Here is a 13,427-nt window from a genome sequence, read left to right as displayed (position 1 = left end):
TATTCTCTAGCCACAGAAGCTCCTCTCTGTAAAGTCCAAGGCCACATTATAGTCTCCAAGCAGCTCATTCACCCACAAGAGAGATGTGACCAAGGACATAAGCACAGTGACAGACTGACATTTAGTCACTTACTGTTTGCTAGGTACTTTCCTGGGCTTTGTGTGTTTTGATTCATTAACTCTCCTTTGCAGATCAGGAAACCGAGTACAACATGCTTACATAATTGGCCCAAGGGTGCCACAGTCTAGGGAGGCAAAGCCAGAATCTGAACGCAGGTAATGCTGCTTCTAGAGCCCGTGCTGTTAAATGCCACATTCCACTGCGCACATTAAAATAGCTGGAAAGTAAGGGCATGGTGGAGGAATGTAATAAGAGAAATGAAAAGGTGCTAGACAGGACACTTACGGACATTGAGACTTGATTGGTATGAGACGGGTGGTTGTGAGGGAGAGGAAGATACTCTCATGGGTGTCTTGGCTGCAAATCCAGGTTGCTCTCAAACCCAAATGCATGCTGTTCTATAGGCCAGAGGTCAACAGAAGACGATGCTAGAGGGGCCCAGAGGAAGAGGAGAGTATGTCCATCAGATGCAATCACGAAGGGCTTCACAAACAGAAGCATCTACCATAGACCTCATGGGGTCTTTTGGGGAGGTTATCATGGTGATGCTGTGAGGTTACATGTCCACCATCTAGAGGGGAAACCTGGGCTCAAAGCAGTTAAATGACAGGCCCACCATCAGTGGCAGAGCTGAGATGAGAGTAGGGCCACTGGCTCACAGTCCCGTGCTGATTCTGCCATGATGGTGCCTTTGGAGTCCAGATAGGAGGAAATAAAAGGAACCAGAATTTCCTTCTTGTAATTATTCTCCCTTAACCTTGATATGTTCCATTAACTGAGTCCCTCAGATCCCTCCCAAAATACACCCCTTTCCTTCCATTCCAACAAACAGCCATCTTGGGCATAAGGAAGGGAAGAAGGAAGAAAAAAAGGAGAAGGAAGAGTAGAGGGAGGAGAGATTGGGAAACCTGAGAGGGGTATTCAGGGAGGCCTCCATCTGGTCAGTCAGAAGTGGGGGCCCTGATTTAAATCCCCCTCCCAAATGGACTGGGTTGTATGGAGCCAGAGCCTGGGTTCATGTCTCTACATGGGTGCCATGTAGAGTGGTATGATGTTCCCAACCTCCTTCCTGACATCCGGACTGTGAGTAGCAGGTCAGCTAATGGTCAGCGTGCCCGTGGGACAGCTTCTTAAACTCTAGACTTCCCAGTTTTCTTAGCTCACAATGAGATCATGAGATTGTCTTTCTTACTGTCGCTCAACTTACCTGTCTCTCAGCAAAGCCATGGATTTGGTTTGAAATAAATTATCATGCTGCCAAAAGAAAATCATCCAAAAAACAAAGAATGACTGGTAGCATTTTAGTCGTGTACCTGGGGCACTGTCTACTATGAATGAAAGCTCACGTTAGAGACAGTATCACATTCCCGTGCTAGAAAATGGTTCTGGGTTTTTTTTGTTTGTTTTGTGTTTTATTCTGAAAATAAAACATCATAGATAGCAGCTGGTTTGTCCATTGTCTTCTTTCTTGGAAACCTTATGGCAGGTTCCTTTGAACACTATCCTTGGCTTCTCTGTTAGGGCAAACTGAAACTATGATTGATGATAATAAACAATAAAATTTAATTTAAACAGGATTAGCCATTTTTATTGACTTGTGATTGTGAGAATAACAATAACAACAACAAACAGAACCTCCACATGACAATTCTTGAGGGGTGAGATTGTATCTTTGCTCCATTCTAGATATCATCAGCCACCATTAAAAAAATTAGGAACAGGCTGGACATGCTGGCTCACGCCTGTAATCTCAGAACTTTGGAAGGCCAAGGCAGATGGATTGTTTGAGCCCAGGAGTTCCAGACCAGCCTGGGCAACATGATGAAATCTCATCTCTACAATAATTAGCCAGGTGTGGTGGTGCACACCTGTAGTCACAGCTACTCGGGAGGCTGAAGTGGGAGGATCACTTGAGTCTGGGCCCTATAAGAAGAGGATTGGGTGATTGGCTCTATAAGAAGAGGGAAGGACATCAATGCTTTCTCTCTCCACCCACATACACTGCGGGAGGGCCATGTGAGGACGCAGTGAGAAGGTGGATGTCTGCAAGGCAGGAAGAGGGCCCTCACCAGAAACTAACCACGATGGTACCCCAAGCCTGGACTTCCAGCCTCCAGAACTGTGAGAATAAGCCACCCAGTCTATGGTATTTTGTTATGATAGCCTGCTGTGGTTTGAATGTGTCCCCCAAATTTCATGTATTGGAAACTTACTTACCTCCATTGTAATGGTATTTAAAGGTGGGACCATTAAGAGATGATTAGAGCCCTAAAGAATAGATGAATGCCATTATCTTGGGTGTGGGTTAGTTATCTCAGGAGTAGGTTTCTAAAGAAAGGATGAGTTCTACTTTATTTCCTGTCTCTGTCTTGCAGGCTTGCTATCGCCAGATTCCAGAACCATGTTCTTGGACTTCCCAGCTCCAGAGCTGTGAGGAAATACCTTTTTTTTCTTTATAAATTACCTGGTCTATGATATTCTGTTACAGCAGCAGCAAATGGATTAACACAGCCTATGTCATTTTCCAGAACAACTCAGTGATGTTGATACTCATCTTGCAGATGAGGAAACAGACTTAGGGAAGTTGAGGGATAAGCACAGTCTGGTTAAATGGCAGAGCCAGAACTGGAATCCTGGTCTTTTGGCTTGATAATTTCTTTGCCTGGTTCTTCTGGGGCTGCTTTGTTTAACCTAGTCCCCCATATCCTGGGAAGTTTTGGGCTAAAGCTCACACATTTTCAGGGGAGATGGTAGAGATCATTTACCAGCCTACAAGGGTCCTAGAAAGAAACCTGGACCCTGTGGAAGCCTGAAGCTTCTGAAGGGTTGGTTGAAGGAATAGGAGGCAATTCAGTGTAGTGGGAAATGTGCTGGGGGCAGGGCGGGGGATGTCTGGTTTGAGACTTTCTGGGTTAAATCCTCTGTGAGAGCTTAGGGATGCCTATTATATTCTCTGAACCCAGCCCTTTGTGTGTGTCTGTTTTAATCTATATGAGACTAACTAAGGTATTTGCCCCTTGGAGCTTTTATAGAGTCTTTAAAATGAGATAACATCTGTGAAGTGCTTTTAGGACACTGCCTGGCATAAATACTCATAAAGAGAGGGACTGAGGTCATGGCCAGGTCTGGAGAGTAGTGGCTGAGCACTGCCCGACTACTGCAAGCAACGCTGGTTCAGGAGAAGCATCACTTGGTGCACATCCAGAGTGACAACACTCCCTATGCCCAGACACACATGACAGCCTGCAGGGCACGTATAGCCCTCATTCCTGACTGACTTCTCTAACAACCTGGTGATGTTTCAGATGGAGAAAGTGAGATCCGGAGAGGACAAAGCAGTCCAGTAGAACATGCACAAGTTTTGGAATCGGAGCTGCGTTTGTACTCTGGCTTTTCTATTTGCTGTGTGTGATCTTGAACAAGTTACTTAACTTCTCAAATCCTCAGTTTCTTCATCCTAAAAAAGAGAATTGATAAATGATTATCTAAAAGGGTGTTATGGGAATTAAAAGAGAAATATATGTGAAGGTGTTCCTAAGAAGGTTAGTTTCTGTTTTTCCTTAAGTGCTTTGCTTATAGTCACACAGCAGCTGAGAAGTAGCAGAGTAGGGTCTAAAAGCTAGGCTTTAGGATGCTGTGAGGCCACAGGAGTAGAATTACAGAGAAAGTGAAAAGCCAAAGATCTGGACAAGGGTGTGTTAAGAATCTACTGTTTGCATGCCTTCATTCTTGAATCTATGTAAGAGTAAAAGAAGCAAAAAATGGCGAAAAAAATGAGCAAATCAGTAATGGTACCTGTATCCAGAATCCTCAATTAGTTTCAAGACTAACAGTGGCTGGGTCTTATACATAACTAATATCTATACATGTACATTCAGGGAGTTTTCATTAACTCTTTCAGTCAACAAACACTATGAAGCATCTACCATGTGTGTGAAGCACCAAGCGAGGTTCTTAGGGTTATAAAAACGGACAGAACAGTCACTGTCCTTGGGAGATCCTATTATAGTACCAAAAGTAAAACTTAAACAACAATAACAACAACAACAAAACAAAAAGCAAAACTCATTACAGGAGTGTGATAAATGCCATGGCAGTGGAATAAACACCCAGACACAATGAGAAAGCCCATATTTGGTCTAGAGCTCTCAGGGAAGATTTCCATGGGAACTGACGTTAGAGCCATCAGGGCTAAGAGAAGCAAGGGAGCAGGCAGCACAAAGATGTGGAACAAGAGAGCCTGGTGCGCACTTGGGAGCGGTGAGTCTGGTGTAGCAGGCATGGCACAGACTAGGTAGTAGGGATGATGAGGCTTGATTGAGACATCCCTCGAGAAGGCCCTTGTGTATTGTGCTAAGGAGTTTAACTTTGTGCTGTAGGTGGGAAGAAGCACAGGAAGCTTTTTAAGAAATGGAGTTCATGTATTACCAATTTCATCTGGTAGAGGTTGATGAAGTTGAACTGGGAGTAGGAGAAATTGGAGATAAGGAAATCAATACAGAGACCATAGAAATGTACGGATGAGATCCTGAACTATGCACACACAGAAAAATAGTCACTGATGATTACAGTGCACGGGCTTGATATGTAGAAATAATATATCTATGAATTTATGCAAATATATGAATATATATGTGCAGACATGCTCATGCATACACACACATAAGGAAGCTGGTTCTGTCTTTACTATGGCACCTGGGTATGAAACTCACATGGCTCCCAGCTTCCCACAGGAGCCCCCCAGGCCTGGCTGTGCCTCCCAACATGCTGTCTTAGAAATGGTGTACCCTCTGACTTTTCTGTTGTGGTAAACCCAAGTGGCTTTCCATTTACAGGCTAACCTCAAAGCTAGAGTTTGAGGTGATTAAATACTGCCTGTGAGGTTGTGGTACTGGAAACTTCCTCCCAAATGATGTAAGTACAGGGAGTGCAGCATGCCTGGGTATACGCACAGCACATCCGGGGCCGTGCAGTGCAAGAGCAACACAGCTGCATTCATTTCTGTAATCAGACCTTTAAATTACATAACAATTACAGCTACAGGGAAAGGAAATCAGCATTTACTATTGATTTTTCATATACAAATCCAAAAAAAAATCACAACCACAGTACACACTTAAATAAATAAGTAGTACTTAATGTGTCTTTGTTAAAATAAAAGCTCCTGCTCAGAAAAGGACGAAAACTCATGTGAAGTGTAGGGTGAGGGTGGATGACACATTATCTTTCAAGTTTCTAGAACTCTTACTAATATGACGTCATCGCTAGTAAAGGGTAAGGGAGCTTAAACTAGCATTTACTGGGGGCCTACAATATGTCAGATATTGTGTTAAACAAGCACTTTAAATAGCTATAATATCTCTTTTAATCCTCAAAACAACCTTAGGAGGTTAGAACTGTTATCCTCTTTCTATAGATAGCAAACTTCAGGAAAGCTAGATCAAGTAGCCTTCCCAAGATCACACTGCTAGTAAGTGGTAGGGTTAGGATGTAAATCCATGTCCCTTGAGTTCCTAAGCCTGAGCTCCTTGCACTTTACTCTCCCATTTAACTCCTCACCAAAATGTGAACCACTGTACTTCCAAACCTGTCTGGAAAGCCCTGCCAGAAGTCACTGTCATCGTGTCCATTCTATGTCTAGAGAATGTTAGATTGGAAGGAGCCTTGGGTGATCAACTATAATAACCCAGAAACAGAAGTTTGCAGGTGACACAGCTGAGAAGCAGAGCCTCTCACTCTATATTAATGTCTTCTCTCTCCGTGGCAAATGTTCTTATTACTACATCTATCTGAGATCTCCTGTCTTAGGAATTAATGGTTTCCCACAAAAGTTTGCTGTTATTATTATTGTTTTAATCACAAGATTTATATTCTTGCCTGTCTAAAAAGGAGCTACAGGAGTAACGCCTTTTTCTTTAGCAGATTTATTCAGTGGAAATGCATGAGCTGAGTCTCCCTAATGTACATAATGTGCTTCCAGAAGATCCTACAAGAGAATGAAAAAGAAGTGATTCAATCACAGCAAAATGGTTGTATTTACAATTAGTGCTCAGTTTCTTGAAACACAAACTTCCCACCCAAATATTCATCCAAAGGATAAACATCTCCCCCACACGTTGCCATAACCAGTTCCTGCCGGCACAAAAACATACATCTAAGCATCCGTATCCAGGATATAAAATGATGCCTTCCAAAGCAAGGGTTCAGAGGACACCCTTGTGTAGTGGTGCCTCTCCTAGAATCCTGGATCTAAGCTTTATATTGGGTCTGGATTCAAAGCTAATTCTCTCTCAAATGAGAATATAATTCATAAACTCAGTTGTGTTGATCTCGATGATATCTTGAACAGAAATGCTTCCTATTTTCTATAAACTGAGATACTAAATGGAATAAAAATGAAGTAGAAAACTTCAAGGTAAAAGAAACCTGAATATCCTTTCAAATTAGGCTATAACCATAGTTTTGCTTTAAGGGTTACATGGTTCAAAGTCTCTAAGAAGGGCAGATAATTGGGACACAGTCTTCCAACTATGTTTGGCATGAGTGGGTGATCGGGGGCAGGATGTATGAGACAATTGAGTGAGCAGAGCTGATGGGAATCAAAGCCCACCTCTGGGCATGTGATATCAACATCTTCTATTGAGCAGAGAGTGGGGGTGAGACCAGAATTGACCTTTGGCCTCAAGGCCAAACTTTAGCCACCCTATAGCTAAGGGGCTTCTGTCCCAGCTTCTACCATTCTCCTATTAGTAAGCAGGAGGTACAATTAAATAACCATTTGAGAGGTCCCTGATATAGGAAGAGGAAACAACAAAAATAAGACTGCATGACAATCTTTTGGAGCTTAGGCCAAACTCCTGCAAGGCCATCTTCTGGTACATAGGATGCTGCAATCAGAGTTCAAGCTTGGTGGAGATCCACAGAACACATTAGCTTCTAGCACAAAAGGCCAGCAAAGTATGGAAAGAAAGAGAATATACGGTTTCCCAAGGCTAGACGGCCTCTGATTTTTATTTCTATGGACCTCGGTGGCCCTGAAGTCCTTCAAGCTGCAGCTGCACAGGGTGATTCTACCATGGTCTGTGAAGGTAAGTGGCTGTGGTCCCAGTATTTGAACAACAGCTTTAGGACATGACTAACACGCGCTCAGAACCCCACCTGGGTCCACAGGTTCTCACACGGACTGAACAGGCCTTAGCCATCTGGCCTGGTTGTTTTCAAGATGCACCTAAACAATAATGTCCAATGGGTATTCAGCAGTCACTCATTCTGATCCTGAACTATCTCACTTTGCCTATTGCAGATCTTGATCCTTATTCCTCTCTCTCATCACCTCTCTTCCTATGTGCCATGTTATACCTTCAGTTATGCTCTCCATGATACAGAATCCAATTCCTGGCCTCTCCCACTGGCCCACCTATCCATTCAGTTTCTTTTCTCTCCTCCCTGATTCAGTGTTTCCCTACTGATATACCTAGGAGACTTACCTCTATCTTAGCCCAGCTCCCAGGATCTCATCTCCAGGATGTTACCCTTTCCCCATCTCCCCAGAGGGAAAGATGGGGAAGAAGGTGTTCCCAACTTCCCAGAGGCCAACATCATCATGTTCAACAACTGGGGAGCAAGCAAAGCACACACATAACCTGCTCTCAATTTCACTGGGAGGTCAATGAAAGGCACATGTGAGTAGATCTAAAAAAAATGAATGCATAATATATATTTAAATTAAGTATAGTTTTTACTAACCCTTATGCAATTCTCTGGGCTAAATACCATGTCCTGACCCCAAGTAGAAAAGGACAAAATAGGAGAAAAGTCTTCTTCTAACCCACTTGAAAAGAAAAACAAAACAGAAAACAGCAGCAAAATTAACAAAATAACTCAAGACAGAAATGGAATTATACATCAAAAATCAAAGGAAAGTACCACAGAAAAGGTTATTTGACCAAAGATGTTAATGAAGCACTTCCTCTCTGAGTGGGTTATTTCAGAGGCAAAGCCAATGAAATAAATGCTTCCTCATGGAAAGCAAGGACCCAAGAGTCTCTCAGATCTATAAACCATCAGCTAACTGGATGCAAATGTGTTTACAGCCTGACTTCTTTGAAGCTACAATATTAAGAAATGTTTACAGTGTTAGACTCCATTATAAAAATTTGTTCTTTTGAAGAGGAAGTGAATTAAAGAAAACCACTATAGTTATACTACACAGAGTAAGTTATACAGGATCAAAGACTTGGAAAACTCATGGTGTAAAACCAAAGATCTTTTACAATTGTGCAAGAACTACAAGACTTCTAGTCTCCCAAGGATTTTTCATTCTGGAAAACTTGTTTTCCTCGTTGGACTTTCTATGATGTCTGTAGCATCATGGTTAGAGTCATACCATGTGACAAATGACCTTGTCCAGATGATACCAAAAAAATGTCAAAAAATAAGAGCTGGCTTACAATGGTATTTTTGTTCCTGATGCTATTAAAACTTCACCTCTTTTTTTTTTAAAAAAAAAACTTTAAACAGCTTTTTACTTGGACAAGTGGCTGATACTGGATCAAACTAGCCAAGAAAATCATTCCTGCAAGCTTCTGATTTTCTATTTTTATTCCCCAGGAATCATGGTTCATAAAGACAAACTAAGACTTGGAAAAGAGAAAGGCAAGCTAAAATTCAACCCAATGGAGAAAGTGACAACACTTAGCCCATGGAGGGCCAAATTTGTGAAAGGTTCATGTTGCATAAACTCCAAATCCTGTCTTTATTCCACCCTAAGTCTTCTAAAAAACTAGAGCCAAGGAAATTCTCATCTAGAAAATATACTTTCTGAACTACAAACATTACTTCCATTTTTAGTATAGGAAGTTATTGGTTTTCCATGGGACTAAGAAAAAGAAGGAAGTCTCTTGAGCTTTTACAGGTGTGAAAATAGAGTCCCACCCATGTGTTTGTGATTGTGGGCAGTGATGCCAACTACTGCATGGGAGGCTGATTGATGCCCACAAAATGACAAAAATGCCATCTCATGCAACAGTGTACTCAGCAAATTGGTGCTTTCCATCTATTTTGGGAGATAAAATTACAACCAGAGTGTTGCTTTATGAAAACAGAACCAGAGCAAAGATGGTTAAAGATCAATGACCCCAATATTCACAATAAAATTCTTAAAATAAAAATTCGCCATGTGTGGTGGCATGTGCCTTTGGTCCCAGCTACTTGGGAGACTGAAGTGGGAATGGATCCCTTATACCTGGGAGGCAGAGGCTGCAGTGAGTCGTGATCGTGCCACTTGCACTCCAGCCTGGGTGGCAGAGCGAGACCCTGTCTTATAAAATAAAATCAAATAAAAAGGGCTCAAGTATGTAATTCCTCACATATTCCTCAGTCTCAAAGTACTCCTTCATGAATTTCATGTTTTGAAAAATCCTGCATTTATTAATAGTTATTTTCCAATGTTTAAGACACATACAACTGCCAACCAGAACTTTTGATACTCGCGTGAGATAACCAGTATTAATAGTTTTATTTTGTTTAATTCTAGGAAAAGACAGGAATGTGATATCTTGGTTAAGCTGTGTAAATTTATGATGGATAAATGTAAGGTTTCCATTAGTTTTTTTGGCATGTTGACAATAACTCTTGGACTCCTGTTACTGCTATTATAGAGCTCAAGGAATTCTGAAAAGAACCCAGTCTTTTGCTTCCTTAGGACTCTCATGTCTGCGTTTGCCTCACTATTGGTCATACAAGGTCCTCATCTCCCTCAGAGACTGAATTCTTTCTTCACTAGTCTCCCAGACTCTGTTTCTGTCTCCTACCTGGGCCAGATGATCTGTCTAAAGTTCAAATCCTATAGTGTCACTCTTCAGTGTTCATCTTCAGAACTAAGGTTCAACTCTTCATGTAGGCAAACAGCAGCCCCCACCCCACTCCCATGACTTTCCCTCCTGCCCTGTCCTTCCACACACTCTGTGCTCCATTCAGAACCACCCACAAATCCTTTCAAACCATACCGCTTTGCTGTATTTGCTTGGAACATCTTTCCCCCATCTTCTCTTCCCAGGAAATCCCAATCTTTTAGGTCTTAGCCCTGACACACCAAGAAAAAGTAATCACCCTTGGAAAGAGGTTATAGCAACCTTCCTTTTCACCTGGTGCAACACATTATTTATGTAATTTAAGATCAAAGGCCAGCTACTTTAAGAAACCTTCTTACCCTTCTTTCTCCCCACGAATGCAAAACTTGGACAAATTATTAATAACATACTTTTAATATAATATGAAACCTACTATAGTGCTTTACTCTTATGAGCTTGCTATTCTGTCTCTTCTTTGCACTCTAGGTTCCTTGAGAGCAAGGACCATGAACCCAGCACAGTGCCTGGAACACAGTAGGTGCTCCACAAGTGTTTATTGAATAAGTCAGTGAATGGTCTCAGGGAATCTGGAATTGAGGCTTGCTGATGCCCCTTACTGTCTGGGAGACCATGGGCAACTCAGTCCTCTGGATCCCAGCATCGTGCCCTGTATAACAAAGGTAGTAACACCTGCCTCTCAAGCTTTTTGTGGGGATCAGATGAGATTACCAATCAGGAGCACGTTATAAAGGTAAAACAAAAATATTTGATTTCCTTATTATTATGAAGAATGCTGAGGAAGCATGGAAAGTAACTGCAATAAGCAGTGGTGGTGACTGTGAGGGGTGTGGAGGGCAGAGGGCGGAACACACAGACCGGGTTCTGGTGAATCCCAAGAACACAGTGGGCAGCCCCAGTTGCTCTACCTTCTAATTCTATTTCTAATCTGACAGCTCCTGCTTCTCCCTGACCCCTCCATCCCAGCACCCATCTTCTCCTGCTCCAATGACTGCACTGACCTCTAACTGGTCTTGCTGCTTCCACTCTTTCCCTCCTCCAATCTATTCTCTATACAGCAGCCAGAGAGATCTTTTACTAATGTAAGTCAGAAGCACTTCCTTGCTTAGAACCATTTAACAGTCATCACACACCGGGGCCTGTTGTGGGGTGGTGGGGAGAAGGGAAGGGATAGCATTAGGAGATATACCTAATGTAAATGACGAGTTAATGGATACAGCACACCAACATGGCACATGTATACACATGTAACAAACCTGCATGTTGTGCACATGTACCCTAGAACTTAAAAATAAATAAACAAATAATTTTTTAAAATAGTGTCCTGCTTTACAGCGGATGAAACCCAGCCCACATACGCAGACTCCCAGGCCTGGGACAATCAGACCCTGAGCTCTTTCCACTCTGATATTATGCAATTTCCCTTTACTAATCACACTCCTATTAGACTGTCTATTGTCAGCTCCCAGAACCTTCCATGCCAAGCTATTTGTGGTCTCCAGACTCTACGTGATATGAGCTGTTCCTTCTGCCCCAAACAGTCTTACTGTGACTTCTGCCCTGGCTGGCTCTTTCTTTAGGTCTCCTCTTAAATATCACTTCCTTAAGAGGTCCTCTGTTGATTCCCTGTTATTCTCTTACACGTACTCTATTTATTTATTCCCTACCACCAATAACCATCTTTAGGATTCCCGGGCAAGATGGCCAAATAGGAACTGCTCCAGTCTGCAGCTTCCAGTGAGACCAATGCAGAAGGTGGGTGATTTCTGCATTTCCAACTGAGGTACCTGGCTTATCTCACTAGGACTTATTAGACAGTGGGTGCAGCCCATGGAGACCGAGCTGAAGCAGGGTGGGGCGTTGCCTCACCTGGGAAGTGCAAGGGGTCGGGGAAATCCCTCCCCTAGCCAAGGGAAGCCATGAGGGACTGTGCCATGATGGATGAAGGTATGTGGCCCAGATACTACGCTTTTCCCACTGTCTTCACAACCCACAGACCAGGAGATTCTCTCAGGTGTCTACACCACCAGGGCCCTGGGTTTCAAGCACAAAGCCAGGTGGCCATTTGGGCAGACACCAAGCTAGCTGCAGGATTATTTTTCTTTCTTTTTTTTTTTTTTGTAACCTAGTGGTGCCTGGAGCGCCAGCGATACAAAACTGTTCACTGCCCTGGAAAGGGGGTTGAAGCCAGGGAGCCAAGTGGTCTAGCTCAGCGGATCCCACCCCCATGGAACCCAGCAAGCTAAGATTCACTGGCTTGAAATTCTCACTGCCAGCACAGCAGTCTGAAGTCAACCTGGGACACTCAGCTTGGTGGGGGGGAGGGGTGTCCACTATTACTGAGGCTTGAGTAGGCTGTTTTCCCCTCACAGTGTAAACAAAGCCACCACAGCTCACTGTAGCCAGACTCTCCAGATTTCTCCCCTCTGGGCAGGGCATCTCTGAGAAAAAGTCAGCAGCCCCAGTCAGGGGCTTATAGATAAAACTCCCATCTCCCTGGGACAGAGCATCTGAAGGAAAGTGTGGCTGTGGGTGCAGCTTCAGAAGATTTAAATGTTCCTGCCTGCTGGCTCTGAAGAGAGCAGCAGACCTCCCAGCACAGCGCTCCAGCTCTGCTAAGGGACAGGCTGCCTCCTCAAGTGAGTCCCTGACCCCCATGCCTCCTGATGGAGAGACACCTTCCAGCAGGGGTCAACAGACACCTCATACAGGAGAGCACCAGCTGGCATCTGGGAGGTGTCCCTCTGTGACGAAGCTTCCAGAGGAAGAACAGGCAGCAATCTTTGCTGTTCTGCAGCCTCTGCTAGTGATACCCAGGCAAACAGGGTCTGGAGTGGCCCTCCAGGAAACTCCAGCAGACCTGAAGAAGAGGGGCCTGACTGTTAGAAGGAAAACTAACAAACAAGAAGCAATAGCATCAACATCAACAAAAAGGACAACCACTCAAAAACTCCATCTGAAGGTCACCAAAATCAAAGACCAAAGGTAGACAAATCCACAAAAATGAGGAAAAACCAGGGCAAAAAGGCTGAAAATTCCAAAACCCGGAATGCTGCTTCTCTTCAAAAAGATCACAACTCCTTGCCAGCAAGGAAACAAAACTGGACAGAGAATGAGTTTGATGAATTGACAGAAGTAGGCTTCAGAAGATGGGTAATAACAAACTCCTCCAAGCTAAAGGCGCATGTTCTAACCTAATGCAAGGAAGCTAAGAACCTTGATAAAAGGTTACAGGAACTGCTAACTAGAATAACCAGTTTACAGAAGAATATAAATGACCTAATGGAGCTGAAAAACACAGCACGAGAATTTCATGAAACGTACACAAGTATCAATAGTGAAATCAATCAAGTGGAAGAAAGGATATCAGAGACTGTAGATTAACTTAATAAAACAAAGCATGAAGACAAGATTAGAGAAAAAAAATGAAAAAGAAT

The 13,427-nt window shown here is 43.1% G+C and overlaps 1 protein-coding gene across 7 annotated transcripts in view; it reads right to left on the bottom strand.

Moving 5' to 3' along the window:
* The window catches only part of ME3 (malic enzyme 3), a 218,207-nt gene that overhangs the window by 185,119 nt on the left and 19,661 nt on the right, over positions 1-13,427 (bottom strand). The window contains exons 2-3 of one of the 7 annotated variants that reach the window (XM_017948823.3): positions 2,339-3,578; positions 407-549 (exon numbers count right to left, since the gene is read on the bottom strand). The exons of 1 other annotated variant lie outside the window; for it this stretch is intronic. In XM_017948823.3, the coding sequence (XP_017804312.1) occupies positions 407-412 (6 nt within the window). In that variant the 5' untranslated portion in view covers positions 413-549; positions 2,339-3,578. Of the gene's footprint in view, positions 1-406; positions 550-1,328; positions 1,911-2,338; positions 9,336-13,427 lie in introns of those variants that run through there. 5 more of the 7 variants (XM_017948822.3, XM_031653063.1, XM_017948824.3 and 2 more) reach the window with 5 other exon arrangements.

The sequence above is a fragment of the Papio anubis genome, chromosome 12 (genome assembly GCF_008728515.1).
Source record: "Papio anubis isolate 15944 chromosome 12, Panubis1.0, whole genome shotgun sequence".
Taxonomy (NCBI): Eukaryota; Metazoa; Chordata; class Mammalia; order Primates; family Cercopithecidae; genus Papio; species Papio anubis.
Note: the sequence above shows the minus strand (reverse complement) of the source record. Positions and strands in the feature narration are given on the sequence as shown.